The following is a 26,820-nucleotide window of genomic DNA, read 5'->3' on the forward strand; positions in this document are numbered from 1 at the left end:
ACAAAAAAGTATTCTCCAGTTTATGGCCCATGACTTTCTGGTAGAGTGTGACTCATCTAGATGCCAATAAAATGAAAGCAATGAATAGCCACTGAGCTTGACGGAAAGGGACTTGCTTCCTAGTGACCAATTTTAAAGCTGTGAGTTGGGTACCCCACTCTTGGAGGAAGCATGAAGCGGATGCGGCCCACCCTCCCAGCCACCGCTGCCCACCTGGCAGAGGATGATGTGGTCAGCACACACCACCAGGAGGTTACATTCAAACTTCCTAACAATCTTCTCCTTCACCCGGTACCGCATGTCCAACGAGTCATCTGAATACAACTCGTAGATGAGTATTTTCTCGGGCAGTTGGATAGCTAATCGATTTTTGTAGATGGCAATTTTCTTGACAAGCTCTTTGCATTTAATCCGAACTGTCAAAGAGAAAAAACAAACAAACAAAAAACCAGCTCTACCAAGAGGCTGTTAAGTAAGGTAGAAGGCAGAGAAATTAAAAGCCATCATTTAGTTACTGCTATTGGCAATTAAAGGAGATACTCTCATCAAAAAATCTTTACAGAGCGTCTAATATGTACAATCAGCTCTGCTAAACTGAGATCCAAAATTGTATACAATGTTTGTGGTCCAAAGATTACAAATGGCTATGGAAAGTAAAATTCTTTGTGCTACCATCACTTGCTGAATATAAATCTAATCTCCTCTGCATGGCACTAACGGCCCCTGACGATCGGGAGCCCGTCTGGGTAACGGCCCACACCTCTGGCCACTTCCCACCCACCACCCTTGACAACAGGGAACCAAAGGTAGTTTCCGGTACACACTAGGGTCTCCCACTCTTGCTACAGACCAGGTGGAGAAAATGTCCTCAGGAAGGAAACCGGGGAGCTACCCAAGTAGCTACACCCTCATCATCACAGCTGGAATCTTCAACCAGAGGTGGTGCTCCCAGATGAGGACTAGAGGATGCCACCTGAATCTGCAGGACAACCCTCGACCTGGATCCCTACCCACAGGCCCCCAGCAGTGTGCTGTGGCCAGCACATCTGGATACGAATGCACTTGAAGTCAGTGCATTGAACCAGCATGGCCACTTGGGTGGACAGGGGAGGAGACTGACTACACTAGGCCTAGAACCCTGATCTTCTGACCAAGCCTGTGCAACCCACTGCCTGCTTATCTCTGGGAGAAGGACCCGCCAGGAGGCAAGTGGAGACGGAGCTGACGGAGCAGCACCCCCGAAGCAACTGTGACCAGAGAGGATACAGGTCCACAGAGACCCATGCAGGTCAGCCCCAAGCCCCAGCGCTAACTTGTGAGACGTTATCCTCCTTAGCCAGGGGGTCCACGTTCCCCTTAGTATTATCTGCCAAATTTTCTGAGTCTGTGCTTTTTTCTTTTTCTTTTTTTTTTGCAGAGAGGGTTTATTGTTTTCACAGACATCTACATCCTCTCCACACCCCACCACAAAAAAAAAAAGCAAGAGCTGGTGGTCCAGCGTGTTTCCAAAAGACCAAGGAGAAACATTTCCTACCATTTCATTCGCCCTGTCAGAAGCCCTCTCAACCTGCCCCTCTTCCCAGTGTCGGAGGGCAGAAGGGCCATACCTGCCTTTTACCTTTCTGCTCGGTGATCAGGTGCTGCACGATGACATCAGTCATGCTATCCCTGTAGGCATATCGGTCCTTGTAGAGTCCGTGGACTGTGCTGAAAATGAGCTGGTAGAAGGAAATGGTGCCATCCTGGCAGCCTACCACCTGCAGAGAAAGAGAGTGTCAATTCCCAGCTCTCTGTGGAGAAAGAGTCGACCCTCCCGCTTGTCAGGAACGAGCGTCAATGATCTGACTGGCTAAACATGGCTGATGTTCAGTGACTACTCTGGCAATGGCCCATCAAATGAACTCCCCCTTCTTACCACATAGTTGGAATCGGGTTTCACTTTACACGTCCACACCCAGGAGTTCTGCTCCCCAACAGTCCCGAGGCGCACTCCATCCTTGGTGAAAAGGGATACTTGCTTGTCTGACCCCCCCAGCAAAATGTACTCCCCTTTAGTAAAGTAGCTGATGCAGCAGGGATCAAAGTTCAGTGACCGATCCTTCCCAATCTGAGGAAAGAGAACACACCAAGGGAAATCTACTTCTGAATTCATAATAATCACAGCAAAATCAAGGGCTTTTCCCTCCAACTTTTAGAGGGAGCTGGGAAGACTGGGAAGAGCTGGCCAGCATTCTCCCGTGTGTGACTGATTCCATCATGAACGCAGGCCAGCGCTCTGGAGCAACCTACCTCTCCCCTCCACACAGCCACATCCTCCAGTGTCTTCCGCAGTCCCACCCAGCTGCTCCAGGGGTGTGTCTCAGCGCCTCAGCCCATCTGCACCCGGGATGGTCTTTCTCCCATAGGCCTTCCTCCGCAGTAGCCTTTACTAGGACTCAGGATTCCCCTCAGCTTCTTTTCTTTTTCTTTCCTTTTCCTTCCTCCCTCCCTCCCTTCTTTCCTTTCTTTTTTTCTATTTCACAAGACTAAGTCCATTCAATTTTCTAAAAACTGTCCTTTATTCTGAAACTACACTCATCCTAACTTCTCTTTATAACAACCTTATTGAGGAATTTCACATACCATACAATTCACCCACTTAAAGTGTACAATTCATTGGCTTTTAATATATTTGAAGTTGTGCAACCTTCATCACTAATTCTGGAACATTTCCAACACCCCAAAAAGAAACCCTGTACCTGTTAGCAGTCAATCCCCATTCCCTCCTCTTTCCATCCCCAGGCAACCACTAATCTACTTCCCGTCTATAGATTTGCCTATTTTGTACATTTCATATAAATGGAATCATAAAATATGTGACCTTTCGTGACTGGTTCACTCTTCTTGTAGTATGTATCAGTACTTCATTCCTTTCCATTGCTGGATAATATTCCATTGTATGGATATTCCCCATTTTATTTATCCATTCATCAGTTGATGGACATTTGGGTTCTCCCTATTTTTGGCTATTATGAATAATGCTGATACGAATATTTGTGTACAAATTTTTGTGTAGACATATGTTTTCATCTTTCTTAGATACACATACCTAAGAGTAGAACTGCTGGGTCATATAGTAACTTCATGTTTAACTTTTTAGGAACTACCAGACTTTTTTAAAGTGGCTGGCTGTACCATTTTATATTCATATCAGTAGTAAATAAGGGTTCCAATTTCTCCATCCTACTGGGTGTGAACTGGTGTCTCATTGTGAATTTGATTTGCATTTCCCTGGTAGCTAATGATGTTGAACATCTTTTCATGTGTTTACTGGCCACAAGTATATCTTGCTTGAAGAAACGTCTATTCAGATCCCTTTCCCAGTTTTTAATTAGGTTGTCTTATTATTGAGTTGTAGGAGTTTTTTACATATTCTAGATGCAAGTCCCTTATCAGATAAACGATTTGTAAAAATTCTCTCCCACTCTGTGCACTGTTTTTTCACTTTTGATGGCGCCCCCTCTGCTTTCAGGATGAAGGTCAAGCTCCTGAGCTCTGTTCCCAAGATCCTTCTCTCAGCCAAAATGAATTTCTTCTAGTTTCCTGAGTGGCCCATGCTCTTGCAATCCTCCGTGATGACACAGGTGCCATTCTCCACACCACCCCAGCCCTGGCCAAGAGTGCCCTTTCCCTCTTCTTCTCTGCCAGGTGTCATCTCCTCCAGGAAGCATCCCCCAGTCTCCCTGCCCACCCAAGGCCTAATTAAGAGCCATCTCCCTGTGCTCACCTCTCCCACAGCACTTTTCTCACTGCTCTGTAGTTGCACATTTAACTCGATGTCTCCCCACTAAAGCCCACGCTCCTCATTGTCACCCGAGTCCTTTGCTGCCCCTGAGTGTGCCTTCTGTGACAAAAGACTATTTTTTATTATTATTATTAAACTAATAATCACTTTATTATAGAAATAACTCTAAAATCCTGATTTCTCAAGTTTTGTTCAACTTACAAATATTTGTTCAACTTACAAATATTTTCCTATTTATAAACCTAGTAAAAATAAGCAACCAACTGAAAAGGAGTCTTTCATTAAACTTTACGGAATTCAATTTTGAACAGACCATAAAATCCCTTAGTCTCCTTTACAACTTAGTTAATTCCCTTAAACTAATTTAAACTGCAATTATTAACTTAATATATTCAATTTTCCTTTTTAAGAATTTCAAATGCCTAATAACCAAAAGTTCCTCTCGTACTTACATAATGACAGTAGCTCTAATGAGAAAACTAAAAAATCGTATGAGTGATGGCACGGAAGGCTTGCAGCTGCTGGTAATGCTCACTAGTTGCCACTGGACCAACTCTCCTACAGGTAACAACTGTAAACTCTGGACCAACTATAAACTACAACCACCTGGAGGCACCGGAGAGCAACCAGAAGCAGAAAGAGACTTAAGACACAAATGCATCTGGAAGAAGGGAATGGCATTAGGTGAGTTTCTCATTTTTTTAATGGCTTTTTGCCTGAGGGCAGCCACTGTCTGTGACCTGATGGATGAGCACAGAACTTGGAGTGACCACAGCAGCTTGCAATTGAGGTGGGAAACCCCAGAAAATAGACAGATGCAGAGGGGGAGCCCCAATCCTGCACATACACTGCTGAATATCTGGAGCCCCTTGAACTACACACGCCACGTGTGGGGCAGATGCCAAGCAGCCTAGCAAAGGCTGAAGAGCTGAACAGAGACTCCAGCTGCTGCCCACACTGGAAAGGTACAATTTAAATATTGAGTCCAGCAAAGTTAACTACCTGCTTAAGGGAAAAAAAAAAACTACACAATAATCTTAAGAGGAACATGACAGATGTTCCCTATGCTGTATCCTTCACAATGTTCAGAATATAACCCAAAATTCCCAAAAGCAGAAAAATGTGAACCATATTCAAGAGAAAAGACAACCAATAGAGACTGACCCCAAGATGATTCAGAATTTAGAATTAGCAGATGAGAATTTAAAAATAGCTATTTTAGGGAATTCCCTGGCAGTCCAGTGGTTAGGGCTCTGAGTTTCCACTGCAGGGGGCACGGGCTCGATCCCTGGTCAGGGAACAAATATGCCGCATGCCATGAGGCACAGCCAAAAAAAAAAGAAAAAAAAAAGCCATTATAACTATGGTCAAGAATATAAAGGAGGACTTCCTTGGTGGCGCAGTGGTTAAGAATCCGCCTGCCAGTGCAGGGGACACGGGTTCGAGCCCTGGTCCGGGAAGATTCCGCATGCCATGGAGCAACTAAGCCTGTGCACCACAACTACTGAGCCTGCGCTCTAGAGCCTGGGAGCCACAACTACTGAGCCCACATGCCACAACTACTGAAGCCCACGCACCTAGAGCCTGTGCTCTGCAACAAGAGAAGCCACCGCAATGAGAAGCCCATGCACCGCAACAAAGAGTAGCCCCCACTCGCCGCAACTAGAGAAAAGCCCGCGTGCAGCAACGAAGACCCAGTGCAGCCAAAAAAATAAATAAAAATAAATTAATTAATTAAAAGAAAAGAATATAAAGGAAAATACACTTGTAATGAATGAACAAATACGAAAGAAGAGCTAAATAGAAATTCTAGAGCTGAAAAATACAATAACTGAAACAAAAATTCACTGGATGGGCTTAAGAGAAATATTACAGATGACAGAAGAGTCAGTGAAGTTGAAGACTGAGAAACAGAAATCCTCCAATCTCAAGATTAGAGGGGAAAAAAAAGATTTAAAAAATGAACAGGGCCTCAGTGACCTGGAGAACAATATCAAAAGGTCTAACATGTATAACTGGAGTCCTAGAAGGACAGGAGAGAATGAGGAAGAAAAGTTATTTGAAGAAATAATAACCAAAAAATTTTCCATATTTGGTGAAATAATAAAGACATAGATGTAGAGCATCAAGAAGCTCAGTGACCTCCCCCACAATCCCAAGCCAGAAAATATAATAAATCTCTTTAACATTCCAATATTGCTTAGGTACTTAATAAAAATGTCTTTTATCTTTCAGTTTAAAATTGGAAGAATAAGGGAGTTTGCTTCCACTGCCATGGGCCTGGGTTCAATCCCCGGTCGGGGAACTAAGATCCTGCAAGCTGTGCAGCATGGCCAAAAAAAAACTGGAAGAATAAAACTGATTACTAGATTATGTCTTTTAAATGGTCATCATAAGACAAATCTGATAGAGATTCTAATAGGGATTCTAGTACCAGTCTGCCTGGGTTCCAATCCAGGCTTGACCACTAACTAAACTGTGTGTCTTTGGGCAATTACTGAACCTCTCTGTGCCTCAATTTTTTTAGATGTAAAGCGGTGATAATAGTATCTATCTCATAGAGTTGTTATAAAGATTAAAAGAATTAACCTTATAAAGAGTTTATACAATGCCTGAAACTCAATAAATGTTAGCTATTGTCATTATTAAGCCAGATCCCCTTAAACATTACAAACACTTAAAATGCCAAAAGTACACATTATACCTAAGCCTAACACAAAAGTATAGATTTGATCTACTTCATCACCGTATATTTAATTCTAAATCTTCCCAGATTTAGAAGACACTTACCCACTGCGGAAACAATTTTACTGTCCCAAACAAGTTATCTCAGCAGAGTGAAGTTGTTTATCATTCAAAAACTCAGGGCCACAACATGAGCTCTGGAGCTGCATACATGTAAGATATCTCCCATGGCCTAGCCCCCACGCTGAGCTCTTCTTTGTGGTCACTATAGCCACGAGACCCCTTCCCTGTGTAGTGTGGATTTTTGTTCCCATGAACTTCCAATACCCACACCCGATGTCCACTACACAGTAGATATGCAATAAATATTTGTTGAATGATGATGTACACACATTAAGTGGAGGAACAGATAGTGCCAGGGCTAGATGCAAGATGATAAAAATGAGGGTTTGGGGAAATCAGCCATGGGAAACTGAGAAAACACTCCTTATTTTTTCTTTACTTAATTATAAAAGAAATGACCAACAGTAAGATGAGGTAGAAGAAATGGCCCCAAAGGTAGGCTACACATACCTGGAACCTTTCCCTTCTAGTGTGACATTTTTTGAGGAGTAAGGATGTTGTTAAACAAAGGCTCCATTGAACAGGCTGTAATTCTCACCTGCTTGTATGTGGTTCAAGCCACCCCCACTACCTTCGCTCTAATCCTCAGTGTCTTCTGCCTACTAACAGATTTTCCTACTACCAGGCTCTCTCTATCTTAATCCACCCTCCACAGAAACAAGGAAATCTTCTGAAATGGGAATCTGACCAGCTCACTCCCTACCTGGATCTATGGCTCCTGAATACTTACAGCAGATGATGTTCAAACTCCTTATTCTCACTAGTCAGGTCCTTTACAATCATGTCCCCATCTTCCTTTCTAGCTCCATCTTTGTCCACAAGTCTGGGGATCCAGTCACCCTGAACAAATCACTGTCGCCTGAACTGTCACGTATTTTCATTCTTCCCTGCCTTTGCAGATGCTATTTCCTCTGCCTGAAACACCATTCCCACTGTCCTCTGCCTAGCGAACTCCTGCTTGTCCTGCTCAAAGCTCACCTCTACAAAATCTCCGGTCTCCACCAAGCAGTGCTGCCTTCTTTTTTTGTGTCCCTATAGCTGTCTATGTGTACAATTCTCTCTCATGCCACGGATCACACTGCACGGGGACTGCTGGCTATCCCCACCAGCCTGTGAGCTCTCGCAGAGCAGAGGCATTGACTTACACAGCGCTATGTCAGCAGCTCCTAATAGGTGAAGGGCTGGCCTAGCGGCTGCTCATAACTGTTCACAGAGTGAATAAATCAAATACAGGAAGGTAGGGTCATGACTGGAACCAAGACTTTACAGACCAAGCTGTGTTTCAATCCCAGGTGTCATCATTTACTAGCAGTGCGAGACCTTGGACATAATATTTATTTCACTGCTCTAAGTATTATCTACTCATTTCTAAAAAGTTGATCAAAGTACCTACTTCAAAAGGTTTTGTAAGAATTAAATGAGATAAAGTATGCATAGCACTGAGCACCGAAGCTGGTATCACAGTAAGTGCTCAATAAACAGGAGCTAACAAAAATAATGTACAATTATTATTAATACAATCTCCAAACATGAAAATACACTAAAACAGGCACGACCGAAACTGTTTCTCCCATCGGGCTTGTACAGAGCTACATACCTGTTTTCCACTCAGCTGGTAGAAGGAAAGTTTCTGTCCCCAGTCAGCTACAGCCAGGATGTCATTATGTTCCTCTCTAATCAACAGAAGACAAAAAAGGTTACGTGGGGCCATGGCCTGCTCAGGAGTGTAGCCCTCATCAGCATCTACATCTCAGTGTAGTCTGAGAGTTTAACAAACAACAGGAAAAAGAAAGCCCTGGCCAGGCTGTCAGATTGCCAAACGTTGGACAAGAGTACAGAGGCCAAAAGTTGTAATGTGGGCCTACCCATCAATCAGTCCAATGGGAAGGGGCCAGGTGAGATTCAGCCCTCCCGGGATGTTATTTCACTGAATGCCCTACCACTCAGGTGCTCGTGGTGCCAAGACACTGCCACAATGAAGACGTGAAACCTCTCATTTCAGTTTCCTCAGAGCAAAGCTAAGAAACAGCAAGGCTGCAGATCCAAGAGTGCTGCTCTCTTACACACTATAAAACATGGGGAGATGGTGGAGAGAGGTCTCCTGCACTGGGAAGGCACGGATCGTCGGATTTTTTTTAATGGACAGAGGGGAACTTGGCTTGCTTCTCCTCAAGAGGGAAATTAACACCTAAAACTAGGTTCTCTCACAGTTGGGGTTTTTGCACAGGTGAAAAGGTTGACTGGATCTAAAAAATAAATAAATAATAAAAAAGACCAACAACTGTCTTTGAAACTGAGTGCCTATCAGGATCAGTGTCTAGGAACTGGGGCTGTAGGACCAGCACAGGAGAAACCTCCTCAGCTAAGGCTGGGGATCAGGCTACTCAGGAATCTAGTTCAAGAGAGAGACATTCCCAGCCCTAGAGTCCTGGTCTTAACCCACCTAACGTTGCCTCCTCTTTGTTTACTAATTCCAGCTTTTTGAGCCCAGGGCCTTGTGGTCATCGGGCAGCACCATGAGATATGCAGGCAAAGCATGGTGTAGCCCTATCTGCAAAACCCAGCCAAGAGTGGCAAAACAGCACTAATTCGTAACTAAGGGAAAAAAGACAAAGATGGAGAGGGATGGAGGGGACCCACAGGTGAACTTTGTGTGAATGGCACTGAAATCCAAACACGATCCAGAGGCCCAGGCTACAGTGAGCCCTCTTGGGGAGACCACATACAGCTCTGGGCCGGGTTCAGCCCCATGAGCTGGATGGGTGGTTTTCAACCTTCTTTTCCCCTTTTTTACCCCTGGCAGTGGGACTCCTTACCAAAACAAAAACTTGTGCTAACAATTAAAGGGTCTGCTCTGGCTGAAGCACAGATAGGGACCTGAAACCCTCCCTTTCCTCCCTTCCTTGTCCCCCACCTCCCACCTTCTTTTTCCAAGGAACCCCAGGCACCACAGAACACAGTCTGAAAAGTCCTAAGCTCGATCACTTTTGCCCAATCAGAATATCCTGGCTCCCGCACTCCAGCCTGCAGTGTTTTCCCTGCAGGTAACCTCGACCGAAGAGAAGGAAGGACGGCTGGACAGCGAGGATTTGGCGTGAGGACTGTGGGTAAGATGGGGTCTCCTCTCTGACACGTGTCCTAGCAAATACAAGGTGAGGTGCAGCGTGGAAACAGGCTAAGAAAGTGTCCAGTAAGAGAGGAAGTGTTCACTGAACTCCTGTGCGGCCGGCCATGCCAAGGGCACACGAGGCAGGCACTAAAAATCATGTTTCTCAAAGGACCTCTAATGTTACCGGAAAGAGTTCACTCTATGATGTTAAGTGGAAAAAAAGGAAGTAGGATATGATTTGGTTCATTATATGAATACACTAAAAGCCTGAGGGGAAATACACTAAAATGCTAACTGTGGTTTCCTCAGGGGATGGGGTTTTATAGAAAAGTCAAACTTTCTCCCTTAGACTTTTCAGCATTTCCTAAAGTCTCTCAAAGAAGAATTTTATAACTCACAAGTTTTGAGGGAGTGTCCCCCTTGCTGGGGGAGCTTTCACCAGCAACACCCCCGCCCCCGGTCCCTTTCAGAAAGGAACTTCGGAGCAGCACCTGCCCCAGCAGGTCTACGCTGGGGGCTGGACCCTTCCAAGGAGGGTTCTCGCTCCTCGGGACACACTCACAAGTTGTCGTCCCTGGGACTGTCGTCCTCTTCCTCTGGCTCCTCCTCCTCTGCCTCACTACCCTGACTACTGTACACTGCTGACTTCAGAGTGGAAGGGATTTCCTGAAAATATCTGTTGACAATGACTTCCTCGGCATCCTCGTTCTCTCTGTTCATCCAGAAACTCTGCCATCGGCTGCAGACAGTAAGTGATTGTTCACAGTCACATTGCCTAGAACTACACTAAAGCTGTAATTTCAAAACCTGTCAAGGAGCCCCTGAATCCCGCCCGGAAGAGGAGAGCAACCAGGTGCACTGGGTGTCCCACTTCTCATGAATTAAAAATGGCACCCTGAAGCCACAAAGTCATCTGTGGCCACAAAAATCAAACAGCAGGAACTCTGGGGCAGGCTAATGGCCTCTGAAGGCATTAGACATACATGGTACAGCCCTGGGCTGGACAAAATTATTCAGGAAGAAGCGTAATAGTCTGACGTAAGAAAAGCAATGAAATTAAACTACCTTCTAAATCAAGTAGGCACCACCTGTAAAATGACATTGGGCTGGTAAACATTAAGTTCTTTACCTTCAGAGGACTCTGTGGGGGATACTGGTGGTTTAATAATATTATAGAATTATACAAAGAGGATGTAAAGCTATTAGTCCACCGTCAAAGTCACATGAGCACAGCAAGGAAAACGTGTGTAAGGTTAGAGATGGTAGATGCCAACTGTTTGTGGAACTATAGGCTTTGGGGACATTTATACTTAATTTTGATGTTTTGACAAGGGCAGCAAAATAGGCATGAAAAAGTAAAAAAGGCTCATGAAAAAGCACGTCTTCTGCTCAGACTTGGAGGGAAGAACTGAGAGGCGGAAAAGACCAAAATAAAGCCACAGCAGAGAGGTGTGCTATTGATTCCTAAGGAAATGGCTCTCCTGTGTCACATGCATACATACTCTCTCTCCCTCTCTGTCTCACGCACACACACATTGAGCTGGTCTAGATAGCTCATCTGCTCAGCTCAATTTCTGGGATTCATTCCAAAACTCAAGATGGGCTCTTTAAAAATTCCATTCACATGGAATAGGTTCCAAAACAGATCAGTCAAATGGGGTGAGAAGCCTTTGAATCATGGAGCCCCCAGGAGGAAAGAACTCAGCCCGCTGAGGACGGCCTTCTTCACGGAGTTTCTGTCCTGGGAGGAGGACAGCTGTGCGGTCACCTTGAAGGGTTCCAGCAGATGGACCATACGGGGGAGAGGGAGCCCCCCGGCCGCTCAATCTTCACCTTCTCCTCGCCGTTTTTGTTCCGTATGCTGATAACCCCGTTGAACATCCCCAGAGCCAGGTACTGACCATCATTTGTCCAGCTGTTCAAACAACCAACAAAGGCCATGGGGAGGGGAAAGGAACACACAGAAAGTCAAAGCTGTGAGGATGATACCTTGGTTGAAACAATCTGATGAGGCAGCAATGACTGGGCTCATCCTGACCCTGCTGTAAAAATCAGAGGGCCAAACTTAGAGTCCCATTTCTTCCTGGAGTGGAGGGTGAGATGTGAAGGTGGGAGCACCTTCTCGGTGCCCACAGTCTCTGTCTGCACTGCCACAACGGCCCTTAGCTCTGCCTGCACTGCTGGGCCAGCCTCCATCCCCCACTCGCCATTTCAACCTCCTCCCACTTCCAGTGCACCGTAAGAACAGAATCTGCGTCTTGGTTGTTGCCAGCCTCTAGAACAGGTGCCTAACAAATGCTGAATGGAAAGAAAGGCTACACTCAGAAGCTGCGCAGCAAGACCAGCCACCATTTGAGAGTGTCTACTCTCTGCAGGCACAGCGCTGCTTGCTTTAAACTCCTTAGCTCGTGTGCATTTCACAACAGCCCCATCAAGTCAGCATCTTAATCCCCATTTGTCAAATAAGGAACCTCCTGAGGTCACAGAGCCTGTCAGCCACTGAATGTGGATTCGAATCCAGATCTAACATCAAAGCCCGAGCTTTCTCCAGCGCATGTGCTGCCTGGACCAGGACAGCCTCAGGTCCCCAGAGCCTCCCCTGAGCACAGCTTGAGGCTGGGGAGGCCTGCTGCCAGACAACTGCACAAAAGCAACCTGCAGTTCTCTTTTGCTTGCCGATCAAAAGCACAGGTTCTTCCCATCAAGGAGACCACGAGAGAAGAAAAGAGGAAACATGGGGCCCAAACCAACTAGGTAGCACAAGACCTTCTCTACTGTGTGAACTAACCAGACTTTGAGAGTCTGTTTGAAGAGCGGGGAACAAAAAACTACCTTCAGAGCTGCCCTTAACTTACCTGCAGCAGGTGATCTTGCTGCTAGATTTGTGCTTAGAGACAGACTTCTGTTCAGGAGACCATAAGCCTTCAACACAAAATAATATAAAAGAAGAGAGATTGGTTGGAATATTACTCAGCAACAAAAAGGAACAAACTATTGATACACACTACAATTTAGATGAATCTCCACGGTTTTATGCCAAGTTAAAAAAACCAATCTCAAAAGGTCATATGCTATATGATTCCATCTTATATAAAGATGGGGAACAGATGAATGGTTACCAGGTACAAGGGGTTAGTGATAACAGGAGATGGGGGAGATGATGGTAAAGGAGTATCTTTGTGGTGATGGTAATCTACACAGGGGATGAAATGACAGAACTATATACACACATTGTGCCAGGCCCCATCTCCTGATTTTGATACCGTACAACAGTTACATAAGATGTATCCATTGGGGAAACAGGAAGAAGGGTACATAAGACCTCTCAACTATCTTTGCAACTTACTGTGAATCTATAATTATTTCAAAAGAAAAAAGAGAGGAAGATATATTGGTGAATTGATAGCCAACTTTTCAGGAGTTTAACTCAAAGAAATGGCAACTTCACTGTTCATAATTATTACACTGCAACCAGAGTACAACTTAGCATTCAAAGTAATGAATGACGCTTTCTGAAAATCCAGTCTCTCCTGACCCTATCTGGGCTGTGCCATGTCCCTGGCACACTGGTCACCTTCGGCTTGCTCCCTCCTGCCAGTGACTCAGTGGCCCACAACAGGTGTAGGTCTGGGCAACATAAGCAAATTCTACTCTTTGCCTGAGCCATGAAGCACGGCCAAGGAGGTAAACCTAGGGCAGAAACACATTCACACAGCAAGGTGCAACATCAAACAATGTGCTTCCCCTCTCCCCTGCCCAGACTGCCTCCCCCAGCATTTCAGCCTATGCACACCCTACCTGTGGTCCACCGAGGCACCCCAAGAGCCTCCAGCTGGAGGAAACCACACCCTCCAGGCCCCTGAGGCAGCGCTGACCAGAGCAGACTCTAGATGCAATCACACGGCCTAGGTCCAAGCCCTGGGTCCATCCCTTACCCGCTGGGTGACCTCAAGCGAGTCACTGGACCGCTCTAAGCCCAAGTTCTGTTCCTCAGTGGAGTGGGGATGAGAATAATACCTGACCTCAGGGGTCGTCACAGAGCTCACACAGGAATTCGTTTCAACTCTCAGCACAGTGCCTAGCATACCACAAACATTCAACAAATATTATTCCTTAATAGTGTAATTTTACAAATTCTTCCTCCCTACCTGCCCCCGACCACAAGCTCTTTGAGGGCAGGAATACTATTTTGTCTTTTTCACCCCAAAAGCAAGCACCCAGACCAATGCCTCACATGGAGAAAATGCTAAATTTTTAATGAATGACAGTCCCTTCCCCTTTTATTTATACAACGTGCTTTCAATTACATCCTCTCTTTGGAACCTCAGAACTCTATCAGTGGATGGACGGGGGAATGCATTCATCTTAGGTCAGGAAGGGAAACTGAAAGGGATTAGATCTCTCGCTCCTTGACTTCAACAATGGCTGTTCTGTTGTAACCACTATCTCTTAGCAAGGAAGACGGAAGGAAGATGGAACTTATGAGCTGTAAGCCAGAATCGGCCTTGAAAAGAGAACATGAAAGCCTCTGCTCGCGTTCCTGCCTCTTCGTTGACGTCTCACTGCTTCTCCTCTGCGCCAGGACCACGCCAGTGCCGCGTGTCGGGTGGGTGAACTCCTCGGGGCATTCAGCCCCTCAGGGACCACAGCCACAGCCACTGAACAACTAATGGGGACACGCTGCACAAGAAGCAGAGCGAAGCTCTCCACACATACACGGATGCTGGGGGACCCAGAGGTGGGGACAATCGAACTGTCCCTGCCAGGGTGAGGTGGGGAAGGCTTCCCAGAGGTGGCAACACCAACTTAAAGCCTGTGCTCTCCCATCCCTCTTACCATCTCCCTCCCAGGGCCCTTCTTGCTGTCTCCCAGACTTCTCACCAGACTCAGTGCCATCACTCACTCTCTTGGTTTCTACACAATTTAATGAACAACTGCCAGCCTCCCTTCAGCCATTGAAGGGGGCGGAGAACGGCATTAACTCTCTCAGGACAAAACCACCACATTCTGGATAGATTTCAGCACTTTTTGCCAATTTTCAGTTATTCCCAGACAAGACATTGGGAATGAGAACCTACCGAAGTCACTGGAGGAACAGGACGCCAGCTGGTGGGTAACAGGGTTGTAGGAGACACACTGGATAGAATCATTGTGCCTGGGAAGTAAACAAGTATAGATGATTATGCAGCAAACCACAAATGCTTCGGTGGCTACAGCTCAAGATTTTAATGATGGGTTCACAGCCTCTCTGACTCCACACTGTGAACTCTGATGCAAGTGACCAATTAAAAGCACAGGGATGAGTTCTCCCCTCCTGGGCTACCCCCCACCATTTTCCTCTCTCAAACATTACCCACCCATCAGACGGGCCTGGCTTAAATGCCACCTCCTCCAAGACTAGAGTGCTGCACACCTCTGGTGTGCCAGCTGGTAAGAGAATGATGTAAAACACCTCGCCTAGCGCCAGCTGCATAAGAAGTGCCATATTAACGGCCATAACAGTTATTGCTTTGTGGAGGCCTGGAAATACATTCATTAACAGGATGGAGGTACAATGAAAATACTAGACCAATATCTGGAAACATCTGAGGTAACAATGAAAGCTGAGTGAGTCATGTACCACACAGGGCATCTCAGCCTGAGTTGTTCTTTGTTTTGTTTTTTTTAAATTAATTAATTAATTAATTTTTATTTTTGGCTGCATTGGGTCTTCATTGCTGCACGCGGGCTTTCTCTAGTTGCGGCGAGCGGGGGCTACTCTTTGTTGCGGTGCGCGGGCTTCTCATTGCAGTGGCTTCTCTTGTTGCAGAGCACGGGCTCTAGGCGCACAGGCTTCAGTAGTTGTGGCACGTGGGCTCAGCAGTTGTGGCTCATGGGCTCTGGAGTGCAGGCTCAGTAGTTGTGGCACACGGGCTTAGTTGCTCTGCGGCATGTGGGATCTTCCCAGACCAGGGCTCGAACCCATGTCCCCTGCATTGGCAGGTGGATTCTTAACCACTGTGCCACCAGGGAAGTCCTTCAACCTGAATTTTATTCCTCTACTTCTGGGTAATACTTTACTTACAACCTCATTCATTCAGTCATTTATTCATTCATTCAAATGTTGATTTGTTGATTTGTACATCGGTGTTCACAGCAGCATTATTCTGAATAGCCAAGAGGTGGAAGTAACCCAAATGTCCGTCAACAACAGATGAACGGATAAACAAAATATGCTCTGTATGTACACCAGAATATTATTCAGCATTAAAACGGAAGGGAATTCTGACACAGGAACCTTGAGGACATTATGCTCAGTGAAATAAACCAGTCACAAAAGGACAAACACCATAGGACTCCACTTATATAAGGTACCCAGAGCAGTCGAATTCATAGAGACAGAAAGTAGAATGGTGGTGCCTAGGGCTGGGGGAGGGGGAATGGAAGAGGCTGCTTAATGGGTATGGAGCTTCAGTTCTGCAAGATGAAAAATAGTCCTGGAGACTGGCTGCACAACAACATGGATGTACTTAGCACTACCGAACTGTCCACTTAAAAATGCTTAGGATGATATGTTATGTGTATTTTACCACAATTAAAAGGAAAACAATCATTTGTTGAGTACCTACTACAGGCCAGGCATTGCACTAGGCACCAGTGACACAGCATGAGCAAAACAGACGCAGTGTTTGCCCTCATGGAGCTTACAGACTGATGGGAGATATCAATCAGCCACCAGAATAAGTGTAAAACTGCAGCTGTGAGGGACTTCCCTGGTGGTCCAGTGGTTAAGACTCCATGCTCCCACTGCTGGGGGCACAGGTTCAATCCCTGGTCGGGGAACTAAGACCCCACATGCCGCACAGTATGGCCAAAAGAAAAAAAAAAAAACTACAGCTGTGAGAAGCGCCATGAAGGAGACCCGATCAAGGCTACAGGGGCAGGAAAGGCTTCACAGAAGAAGCAACATCTGAGATGTGCAGAGTGGGTAGGGGTTAACCAGGCGGAGGGACGGGCAAGAACAGGAGGAGAGCCTCTGCACTGAGACGGGCCTGGAGCACACTGACCCCAAGTCTCAGGGTGTCAACGGGGGCTGGATGTGAGGCTCGTGAAAAACGACAGGTCGGGGTGGGGTGGAATGTGCGATATCAGATTAACTAAACTGAGCTATATGAAAACTCCTAGCCCAGTGCTGGCCAAGCCAGCAATGCTCAAGAACTATTCCCTCACTTACTCATTCCCCAACCTTCCCAGCGCACAACCCCATAACTTCACTTGAAGTTCAACTGCAGAGAAAAAAGTCCTTCCTGATAGCTTTGCTAAGGGGCTTTTGCTACAGTAGCTCAGTAAGAGGCAAACTAATAATACCGTACACCTAAAGGGTTACTTACGTGTACTTCAGAATGCCTTCCAATTTTGACGTCCAGATAATAACACTTTTGTCAGCTGATCCAGAAGCAAAGCGCTTGCCTAAAAGTGTTTTTAAAAAGAATAAATTTTCACATTCATTTAGGCCAGCATTTTGCAGAGTATTTCTTAGAAAACGACTCCTTTAAGGTCCCTAGTAAGTGTCAGTTGCTTCTCTACCCCTTCTTCTTATCTGTACTGAGTGGCAGTACTTTGGAGTCAGGAAGTTTGAGCTCATATCCTGCTCTGTCTGGCACTAACAAAGATGTACTGAGGGCCTATCACATGCCAGCATCATGTTCTGTGCTCAGAATCAAGTAGTGATTAAAACATACATGCTGCCTACCTTCATAGAGTTTGTCTGGTGGGAAAAGTAGGCATTAAATTAAATTAATCCAATTCAAATACGACGTGGTGAGAAAAAAAAGCAGGCCCTATGAAAGAGAATAGCTGGGGACCCAATTTTGGTGAGGGAGGTTTATGTGAGAATGGTATCTTTCATTGAGACCTAAAGACTGAGCAAAGCTTAGCCAGGTGCAACGAGAGGAGAGAGACCCATCCATATGGGTCAAACAGATGTGCAAAGGCCCCGAGGCAGGAAAAACCTGCATGTGTGAGGAGCTGAGAGGCAGCCAGCATGGAACATCAAGGGCAAAGGGTGAGGTGGGTGGGAAGGGATCTCTAGGGGCTTCGGGGCCACAGTAAGATCCTGCTCTCTATGCCAAAGAAAGGCTTTAAGCAAAAGAGTGACAGATGAGATTTTCATTTTCACACTGCTTGGGCCATGTGACACTGCTGCAAATACTAAATAATAGAAGCTGTTCTTATTTATTATTTCTGTCACTGCTCCCTTACACTAGCAGGCAGCAGGTGATGAAGAGTGTGGGCTAAGGGCTCAGAGTCTGAGCTGGAATCCCCAGTGACGTCACCCACCAGCTGCAGGACCAGGAACAAGCTACTGAACATCTCTAGGCCTTCCTTTCCTCATTTGAAAAGTGGACGCAACAACAGTATTTACCTCATAGTTGTTGTGAAGATTAAATGAGATTAAAGTGCTTAGGTCTGTGCCTAGCCTAGAATCAATGCTAAACAAAAAGCAGCTATTATTATTATTTCCTTACATTGCCTTGTATTGCTTTCCTTGAAGAAAAACTAGTTCTTAATACACCTATCATGGTTGCTCATTAAATACTTATTAAACTTAAGGGGGAAATCGGAAACAAGCAAAATCATCATTTTTTAAAGAGCAAAACCATAATCCAGTGTATCCTCACTTCTAGATCCAGGGGGAAAAGACTTCCTTATCATTACATGAGTGTCATGAGGGGCAGCACGATACACCAGAAAGAACAAGGGCTCTGCAGTGAGAGGATCCAGGTCAGGCCCAGCTCTGCCACCGTCACCCGTAATCGCTCCAAGCCTGTTTTCTGATCCGTGAGAGGAGCTGCGATCCCTTCCCTGCCTCCTTCAGAGGGCTGCTGGGAGATCAAACGTGACAATGTGTGTGGCAGGACTCTGCAAAACGCGGACAAATGCCCCTGATGGCAGGTCTCACTCTAAGATCCTCAAGGGCCTTAATGGTGCTGCAGGCCAAAGACGCCCTAGGCTTATAAACTCTGAGGCCTCACAGGTCTCCCCATGGTACTACTCTGAACTTAAACTCAAACACACACATAAAAAAAATATGACTACCGTGGCATAGCACACCTGACTACCAGGCAAGAACTAACGTCTTTGCCATTAACTCGCTGTATGACCTCAGCCAGTCATGTGACTTCTCTAAATCTTTATGTAGGTGTAACATGAAGATATTGGGCTAGATCAGACTAACACTGTGTGCCCAAAATTGTGTGTATACATGAAATATGTGCATTTTTCTAGAGAGGGGTCTATAGCTTTCATCAGATTCTCAAAGAGGTCTGTCATCTAAAAGAAATTAAAAACCTGGAGCCTGAATGATCTCCATGGTTCATTCAAGCACTGTACCATCGATTCTGCGACTTCTCGGCAGTGGTCACAGAGGGCCATCTCTAATCCTATATCCACTTGACACATGAGGAAATCAAGACTCAGACAGCGTCAATAACCACCTCAAACTCACAGAGCTTTTCGGGTTGGAGCTGTCTCATCCCAAAGTCCATGTTCTTCCCATTGATGCTATGCTGTGCGTAGCACGGATTTACTTTTAACTCTCAATGTCAGTTTCACGCAGCCGGTGTGACCACCACCTCTCCTCTTTCTCACCCCACCTGGTGCCCTAACGCCAATGACCCTTCAACCCCACTAGAACCTCCCTCACCCCTTGTGGTCCTCTCACCCCTCATTACTCAACAACAAGGTTGCTCACCCCTCATTACTCAAGGTCAATGTATATAATCATTCCTTTGCATACATCCTCTGCCCTTGCCCTCTCACTGCATCTTCAAAGGTGCTTGTAAACCTACCACTCTGGTTAAATCCAACTCTCCACCTCCTCTGTTCCTGTATCTGTGCAGCTCAAAGTGATGGAGAAAAAGACACAATCACACCACTGATCTCACTTTCAATTCATGATCACCAGCTTTGGGTGGGCCCTTCGTGTAGCTAGGGTCTCACTATACTTCCCGGGGCCATTCACTCAGCCCCTCAACTAGGTGGTGTTTTATTTTTTTTCCTTTTTCCCTCAGCTCTCGGACACCTCCTTCCCCATCCTCACTCTCAGATGTTGCTGCTTCCCGTTTCACTGAAAGAACAGAAGAGAACTCCGTTAGACTCCTACTACGACATGCCCCCGCTGCCAGCACTTGCAGTGACATCCTCCACTTCCCACCATGCTCACCTCTGCCCTGGATGCCCTCTCCTCTTCCCACTCAGCAACTCTGCTCCAGCAATTCCGTCCCCCTCTCTACAGCATCAACTTTCCTCAAACTCAACACGTCTGAAACTGAACTCCAGATCTCCTGCTGTAAGTTTCTCGGCCTGCAGCCTTCCCCATCTCAGTGGAGGGCAACTCCATCCTTTCAGTCATTCAGGTCAAAAACCATGGAGTCACCCCCGACTCCTTTCTTCACGCCCCACATTCTGTCAGGCAATCCTATTGGCTCCACCTTCCAACTGTATCCAGACTCTGACCACTCCTCCCCACTTCCTCTGCTCCTACAGGGGTCTGAGCTGCCATCACCAGTGGATGACGCTTCTTCACTCGTCTTTCTGCCCGACCCTCATCCATTGCAGCCTGTTCCCAGTACAGCATCTGGAGGGATCCTTTCAAAATATAAATCCGATCAGATTTCTCCTCTACTCAGAACTGTTTAGTGGTTCCCCGTTTTCAGTGAGAATCAAAGCCAAAGTCCTACGACAGCCAACATAATCCAGCCAGCCCACACCTGTTACCTCTCTACCCTCTTCCCCTATTGCTCCCCACCGATTCTCTCTGTCCCAGCCCCAGGAAGGCACACCCCACCTGAGGGCCTCTGCAATGGCCCTTCCCTCTGTGAGGAGCTCTCTTTCCCCAGATGCTCAGTCGTTACTTCCCTGCCTCCCCACCTTCAAGTCTTTGCTTACCTGTCCCCATCTCAATGAGCCACCATGACTACCCTGTTCAACACTGTACCCAATGCCCTGCCCACCCAGCACTCTCAATCCCCCTTATTCTGCCCTACTTTTTCTTCTTCCTAACACTTATCACCTTCCGGCGTACTGTTCAATTTACTTATTTACCACGTTTACTGTATGTCTTCCCTCATACTCTCTCTCCTTCCCCCACACCCACCCCACATAGATAAAAACCCCATAAGGGCAGGGATCTTTGTTTTGCTCTCTGAAGTATCTCAAGCAGCTAGAACAACGCCTGACACACAGATGGGCCTCAATAAATACTTGAATGACTGAATTGAATTGAATGACTGAACTGAAGTCTAAGAGACTAACTATCTTCCGAAACTGTAAGCTGTACTTGAGCTCACTCAACACGACGAAGGCGCAGCCAAGGAGAGAAATGAGCGGCTGTGAGGCCGTTACAGAGACTAAATCCAGAGCAGCCTCTTACCATCCTTCGCGTATGCCACACAGTACACAGTATCTTTGTGTCCCTTTAGGGGCTGAAGTAAGGTGCCATCAGACGTGTCGTAAACCTGGCAAAAAAGAGACAAAAGTACAGATTACCCACGTGGCATCCATTAGTCAGAATCCCTGCAGGTTGCTGCTGCTATTTTTGTTGTCATAACAACACATTTGTCAATATTCTAAATTTGCACCAAGTAAAAACTGAACCAAGAAACCAGAAAGAATGTGACTTAAAGTTGGGAAACCCAAGAAGGAGAGGCTCTGATTCTGCCCATTACATGGCCGGAAATGTGCCATTAATGCTCAAGAAACAGAAGTTCACTCTGTGAAACTTCTCTACAAAGTTCACTCCCCTTGCATGTATTTGGATATATGACCAAACAAGCTAGGCCCTCCCTAATAAAGCCAGCACAAAGAGCCCAGCTAGAGCATGAATTAAATGCCAGTGCTAGCCCTGCCCTACTACCAACATCACAGAGAGATGTTTCATACTTGCTACTAAGAGTTGGAAGTCACAGACCTGAACTCTGGGTTTGCAAACTGGAGGGAGTGTTATAAAACCCGTCTGTAATGTGCATTTAGGATTTTTATAGCTGTGTAACATCTATAAGTATGTGGAGATTTAAAAAACACACCATCTGAGAAATAAAAGCAAAACCCTCCAAAATTGGTAAGTGTTGGAGAAGATAAACTATGGGAAAAACCTGAAAGGATTTGGATTGTTTACCCTGGACAGAAGAAGTCTGCAGAACAATTTACCCACGGCTTTCAGATTATGTAGTTACCATGCACAGAATGGAGATCAGGCCGTCTGCATATCTCGAGACAACAGAGCAAGAGGAAGCGGACTTACGCAGGAGGAAGGGGAGATCATGCAAAGGGTTTTAGGTCAAACATAAAGAGTTCTCTGAAAATTACTTTTATACTCTGGGACAGGTTGCAGAGACTGCTTACGTTCTTTGAAAATATGAAAAATAGGACAGCATCCATATGGAATTGCTTAGGAAGGCCAGTGCCTAAAAGCTGGGGTCAGGCTATCTGGCTTCTCATGGAGGGAGCCCCTTCAGGCCTGTTGTTTGAATTTTTCAGGGGGACAAAATGTGAACTGACAACAGCTCAGTTTCAAAGGCATTTTAATTATTTTGAACTCTTTCGTGGGTGTCTCAAAGTAAAAAGGGAAAGATTAATGACTCCAAAGAAGGTATTGTTCACAGGTTCCTATCTGATAGACAGTTTACCTACCTGTTTTAAATAGCCCATTTCCTTCCCTATTAAAAAATAATGACTGGTTTTTCCATCTTGCCTTTTTTATCTTAAAAAAAGGGTTAAATTTCAGAGCACTTACAAGAGGGAGAGGAAAAAAAGCACTTAAAAAGGAAACTCAGACAAAATCCTACCAGTAATCTGTTTCCTGCAGCCAAAATCAGCTGGGTTCCGTCGGGCTTAAATGCGAGGTCATATACACTAAACAGGAGACAAGACAAGACAAAAGGACAATTAGGAACCAAAATGATGAGGTCTGCTAATGGCCGGGAAAGCAAACTTTATTTCCATTACGAAGCACTGATTGTGTATGAGAGAGAAAAATAATGGCTAAGAATTGCATTTGGTTGCAAATTCCATTCAACTACCACACCTTCGATCACAATTCACTTGGCAGTTAGCGTTGTGTCCCAATTTCCACCTGTCCAGAAGCCAGACGCCAGACATGATTCAAAGGGTAAACAGTGGAGGGCACTACCTCATCTAATAATACCATAAAGGTTACACGAACTGAAAGAATGTGTGAGGGCTAGCAAATCCACACGTCTCTGAAAAAGTTGGTCATTTATTAAAATATCATTACTGGACTTCCCTGGTGGTCCAGTGGTTAAGACTCCACGCTTCCAATGCAGGGGGCACGGGTTCGATCCCTGGGTGGGGAAGTTCCACATGCCAAGAGGCACAGCCAAAAAAAAAAAAAACGTTACTCTTTCCAATTAATCAGATACTTATCAAGTGCCTCTTAGGTGCTAGGAGCTAACAGATACAAGATGAGTAGATCACAGACCCTCCCTGCCCTCAAGGAAATTACCATCCTGTGGGAAGGTGATGCTCAGACACTCACAAAGAATCACATGTCATCAATTGTAAAGCACACTTTTTTTCACATTTGAACATTTCTGATGTTGGGATGTGTCTTATAATTGATGATGTGTCAGTTTAACTGGCAGCATTTTTTGCTTTCTTAGTCGTACGTAAAATAATGATATTTTACAATCAGTGACCTCTTAGATTGGATGAAATATAGAATAATACTGTGATAGAGGCTTTAGGAGATACATTAAAGTATATGTTGTAGGATTCCAAGAAGTAGACACAGTGTTCTGATTTGGAGAGGATCAGAAAAAGCTTCATGAAGAAAACAATATGTGAAAAAGGTAGGGCTTCTGAGACATGCAGGAGGAGACTGGGTAGGTGCAGCATTTCAGGCACAGAAAACAGAACGAGCAAAGACAAGACAGTGGGAATAGCAAATATCTAAATAACCTAATTTGACTGAAACATCTGGCTATGTGCAAGGCAATAGGAAGCGACAAGGCTGAAAAAAACAGGCTGGAGCTGTTATTACAAAGATTCTCAAATGCCCCCAGGCAGAGGATTTCATTAGGTGACCCTACTAAGAATGTGTCAGACAGCACTGCCAAGATGGCCTATTGTAAAAGTTGAGCATGGGATAAATTAACCTGGCACCTGTGAGTGATCGAAAAATATACACCCTGGAGTATTCCCTGGCGGTCCAGGGTTTAAGACTCCACAATTTCATTGCCGAAGGCGTGGGTTTGATCCCCGGTCAGGGAAATAAGATCCCAAAAGCCATGCCGTGCGGCCAAAAAAAAAACACACCCTGGTAACTACTTGGAGCATTTACCACAGACACCCGATGCTGAGCTCTTCAAATGCATTATTTTATTCTGTCCTCACAACAATTTTATGAGGTAAGAATTACTACTCAATTTTGTGGTTGAGGACACCATGGTTCAGAAAGGTCAAGTATCTTGCCCAACATCACACAGCAAGTGAAAGGGCCAGAATTTTAACTCAGGTCTGACTTTACAGTCTGTGCCATATGGCCTTCCACTCTCCTGAATTACTGTCAAGTATAACAAATCTATGCCACCCTCAATACTTTAATAACAGTGACTAATATTTATTAAGCACATTTATTTACATGTGTGCAAAGTACAGTTTAAGTGCTTTACATGTGTTAACTCACTTAATTTTCACAACAATCTTATATCTGTTTTGCAGATGAGAAAACTAAGGCACAGAGAAGTTAACTAACTAACCTGCCTGAAAATAAACTGCTACTGAGTAGAGGTGGAGCCAGAATTCAAACGCAGGCAGTCTGACTCTGCAGCCCAAGCTCTAACCACTACGCTTGTGGCCTCCATTATAATTATTATTTGCATATGCCATAGTTGACCAAATAATTAGCAAGAGTCTCCATGTTTCATCAGCAGGAAAAAAAAAAGTGTTATCATCTACTCAAGGCATCACACATAGAATTCAGAGTTCTTATATAGGCTCCGTTGACCTCAGAAGCTTCCTTTAATAAAAATAACTCTTCACATATATTCAAGAGTTAAGAGTTGTTGAAGAGTGTAAATTTACATGATCTCATTTGACCTTATGCTAACATAATGCCTCAGACAGGCCAGGCATTACTGGCCCATTTTTACTGATGAGGAAACTGAAGTACACAGGCCAGTCATCTGTCTGCTGTCACACAGCTGGCTGATGGAGAAGCTGGAACACAGCGATTGCTACCCCTCTCCAGTTGGGCATCCCTCGTGATAGAAGCAAACACAAACCCTGAGTCCTTCAGCTTCCTCGCTGTTATGTGGTAACAGACCTGGGCTTTCCCGTCTCTCAGACTTTCTTTCTCAGAACCTAGTGGACAACGTACTGGGTGCATTTCACACTCTGCGGAGAAGCAGGGTGGGAGAGGGAAAAGCAGGGGGAGCTGGGGCCAGAAGGGCTGACCCCCGGCCTGAGCTGTGGTCCTCACCTACACAGCAAGGCTAGGGAGCTGCCCTCCTGCCTCACAGGGTACACAAGCACCACCTGCTGTGGGGAGCTGGTGAGGCACGAGGTTTGGGAAGGGTCTGCACCTCTCTTCCACAGTCATCTTGGTCGTGTGGCTCCCTTCCTGCCTTGTACATATCTGAGCCTATCAAAGTGGTTCCCGTGTGGCTTCTTCTTCACTAGGATCATTTTGGGCTGAATTATTAGCAAATCATTTCTGAGCATCTCACTTGGGCCAAGTCTTTAGCTATCTTCCTTTCAGATGTGAAAATTCATTTTCTCCTCATTTCTCGAAGTTTGCTTTTCTAAAATACAACATACATGTCTGATTTACCCCAATCAAAATTCTTATTGTACTTAGAATCTGTACAATTCAATTTAAGAATTATATAATCTTCTGTATTTACACTGTTTCAGATACTATCTTATCTCCTTAATTACAGTCATATGCAATTTCAGGGTAATGACGCTATTTTAGACATTTGTGGACCCACAGTACATGGCATTGTCCTAGACACAAAATGAGTATAACTGACAAACTGACAAGATTTTTATCTTGAACCCCTTGGGCTTTAATTACATCATAAGATCACAGAAACTTTCCCAAACTATTGGGAAAGACCCTAGACCCTGTCATATAGTCCAACTCCCCTACCAGGGCAGGAATTCCCTATTGATGGATCCAGCCTCTGCTTGAACACTTCCAGGGCTGGGGAGCTCACCCGTCTGCAGACAGTCTATTGTACGGTAAGATGGCTCTCTCTCCCCACCTGTCCCCTTTTATGAAAAACGGACATTGTCAGATTCCACTGCAGAGAGACAGAGGGTGAGTCCTGCAAACTGCCCTCTGCCAACCCTGTGCCCACCCCACTGTAAACTGAAGCCTCAAGGTGCCTCTCCAAATCCTGCACAACCTGATCCAGCCCCCACTTACTTGCTTTGAATCTTAAGCAAATTGTTACCTCATTAAGTCTCAGTCTCTTCATGTGTAAATGGGGTAACAATTGCAACCTCACAGGCTGCTGTGGAGATTAAACAAGACAAGGCGTGTAAACACTGTCTGGCCCACAGCTGCTGTGGGTGAGGGGCAGAGCAGACGGCAGCCCGCCTGGAATAAGGCATCATGGTTGAGAAGAACCTAGAGCACTGCTTGGAAGGGAGAAAAGAGGGAGTTCAGAGAAGAATAAGAGAACATTTGGGAAGGGCCTTTGGACAGGAAAATGGAGTTTTCAGCTGAACTGAAAAGCATAAATTTAAATCTTAGCAAAAGGGGGCAGGGTGGGGCAGGGGAAAGACCACCTAATTAAGTGCACAATCTGACATGGAAGGTAATGGGGAGTCACTCTGGCTTGATGAGAGGTGGAGTAACGGATCACAGCAACAGGACTCACAAAAGAGAATTCCTGCTGCTACACGAAGGTTAGACGGAAGCAAAAGAGCAGACCAGCAGGCGGAGCTGGTTCAGTGTGGAGGAAGAATCTTTGACATCTGGGATTTTGGAGTTCTACTATTTATTTTTATAGTTTTTTGTTTTGTCTCATTCTGGGCTATCAGCTTGCATATGTAGCTGCCATCAGTATTGCTGGTCTCTAGAACCCCTAAAGCCCCTACACTAGAATAG

At 45.5% G+C, this 26,820-nt stretch overlaps 1 protein-coding gene across 15 annotated transcripts in view; it reads right to left on the reverse strand.

Annotated features, from left to right (window-relative positions):
- IFT122 (intraflagellar transport 122) overlaps positions 1-26,820 on the reverse strand; it is a 74,741-nt gene that overhangs the window by 45,640 nt on the left and 2,281 nt on the right. For 11 of the 15 annotated variants that reach the window (XR_014232782.1, XR_014232783.1, XR_014232784.1 and 8 more), the window contains exons 2-12: positions 22,529-22,595; positions 21,115-21,199; positions 17,072-17,150; positions 14,780-14,856; positions 12,557-12,623; positions 11,470-11,616; positions 10,264-10,440; positions 8,190-8,265; positions 1,916-2,107; positions 1,619-1,757; positions 214-416 (exon numbers count right to left, since the gene is read on the reverse strand). Coding sequence is in view for 12 of the 15 variants with exons in the window: in XM_082347920.1 (XP_082204046.1) it covers positions 214-416; positions 1,619-1,757; positions 1,916-2,107; positions 8,190-8,265; positions 10,264-10,440; positions 11,470-11,616; positions 12,557-12,623; positions 14,780-14,856; positions 17,072-17,150; positions 21,115-21,199; positions 22,529-22,595 (1,309 nt within the window). In the remaining 3 variants the exon portion in view is untranslated. Of the gene's footprint in view, positions 1-213; positions 417-1,618; positions 1,758-1,915; positions 2,108-8,189; positions 8,266-10,263; positions 10,441-11,469; positions 11,617-12,556; positions 12,624-14,779; positions 14,857-17,071; positions 17,151-21,114; positions 21,200-22,528; positions 22,596-26,161; positions 26,236-26,820 lie in introns of those variants that run through there. The other 4 variants (XM_082347924.1, XM_082347916.1, XM_082347915.1 and 1 more) reach the window with 2 other exon arrangements.

Source organism: Balaenoptera borealis (genome assembly GCF_965194805.1).
Source record: "Balaenoptera borealis genome assembly, chromosome: 12".
Lineage (NCBI taxonomy): Eukaryota > Metazoa > Chordata > Mammalia > Artiodactyla > Balaenopteridae > Balaenoptera > Balaenoptera borealis.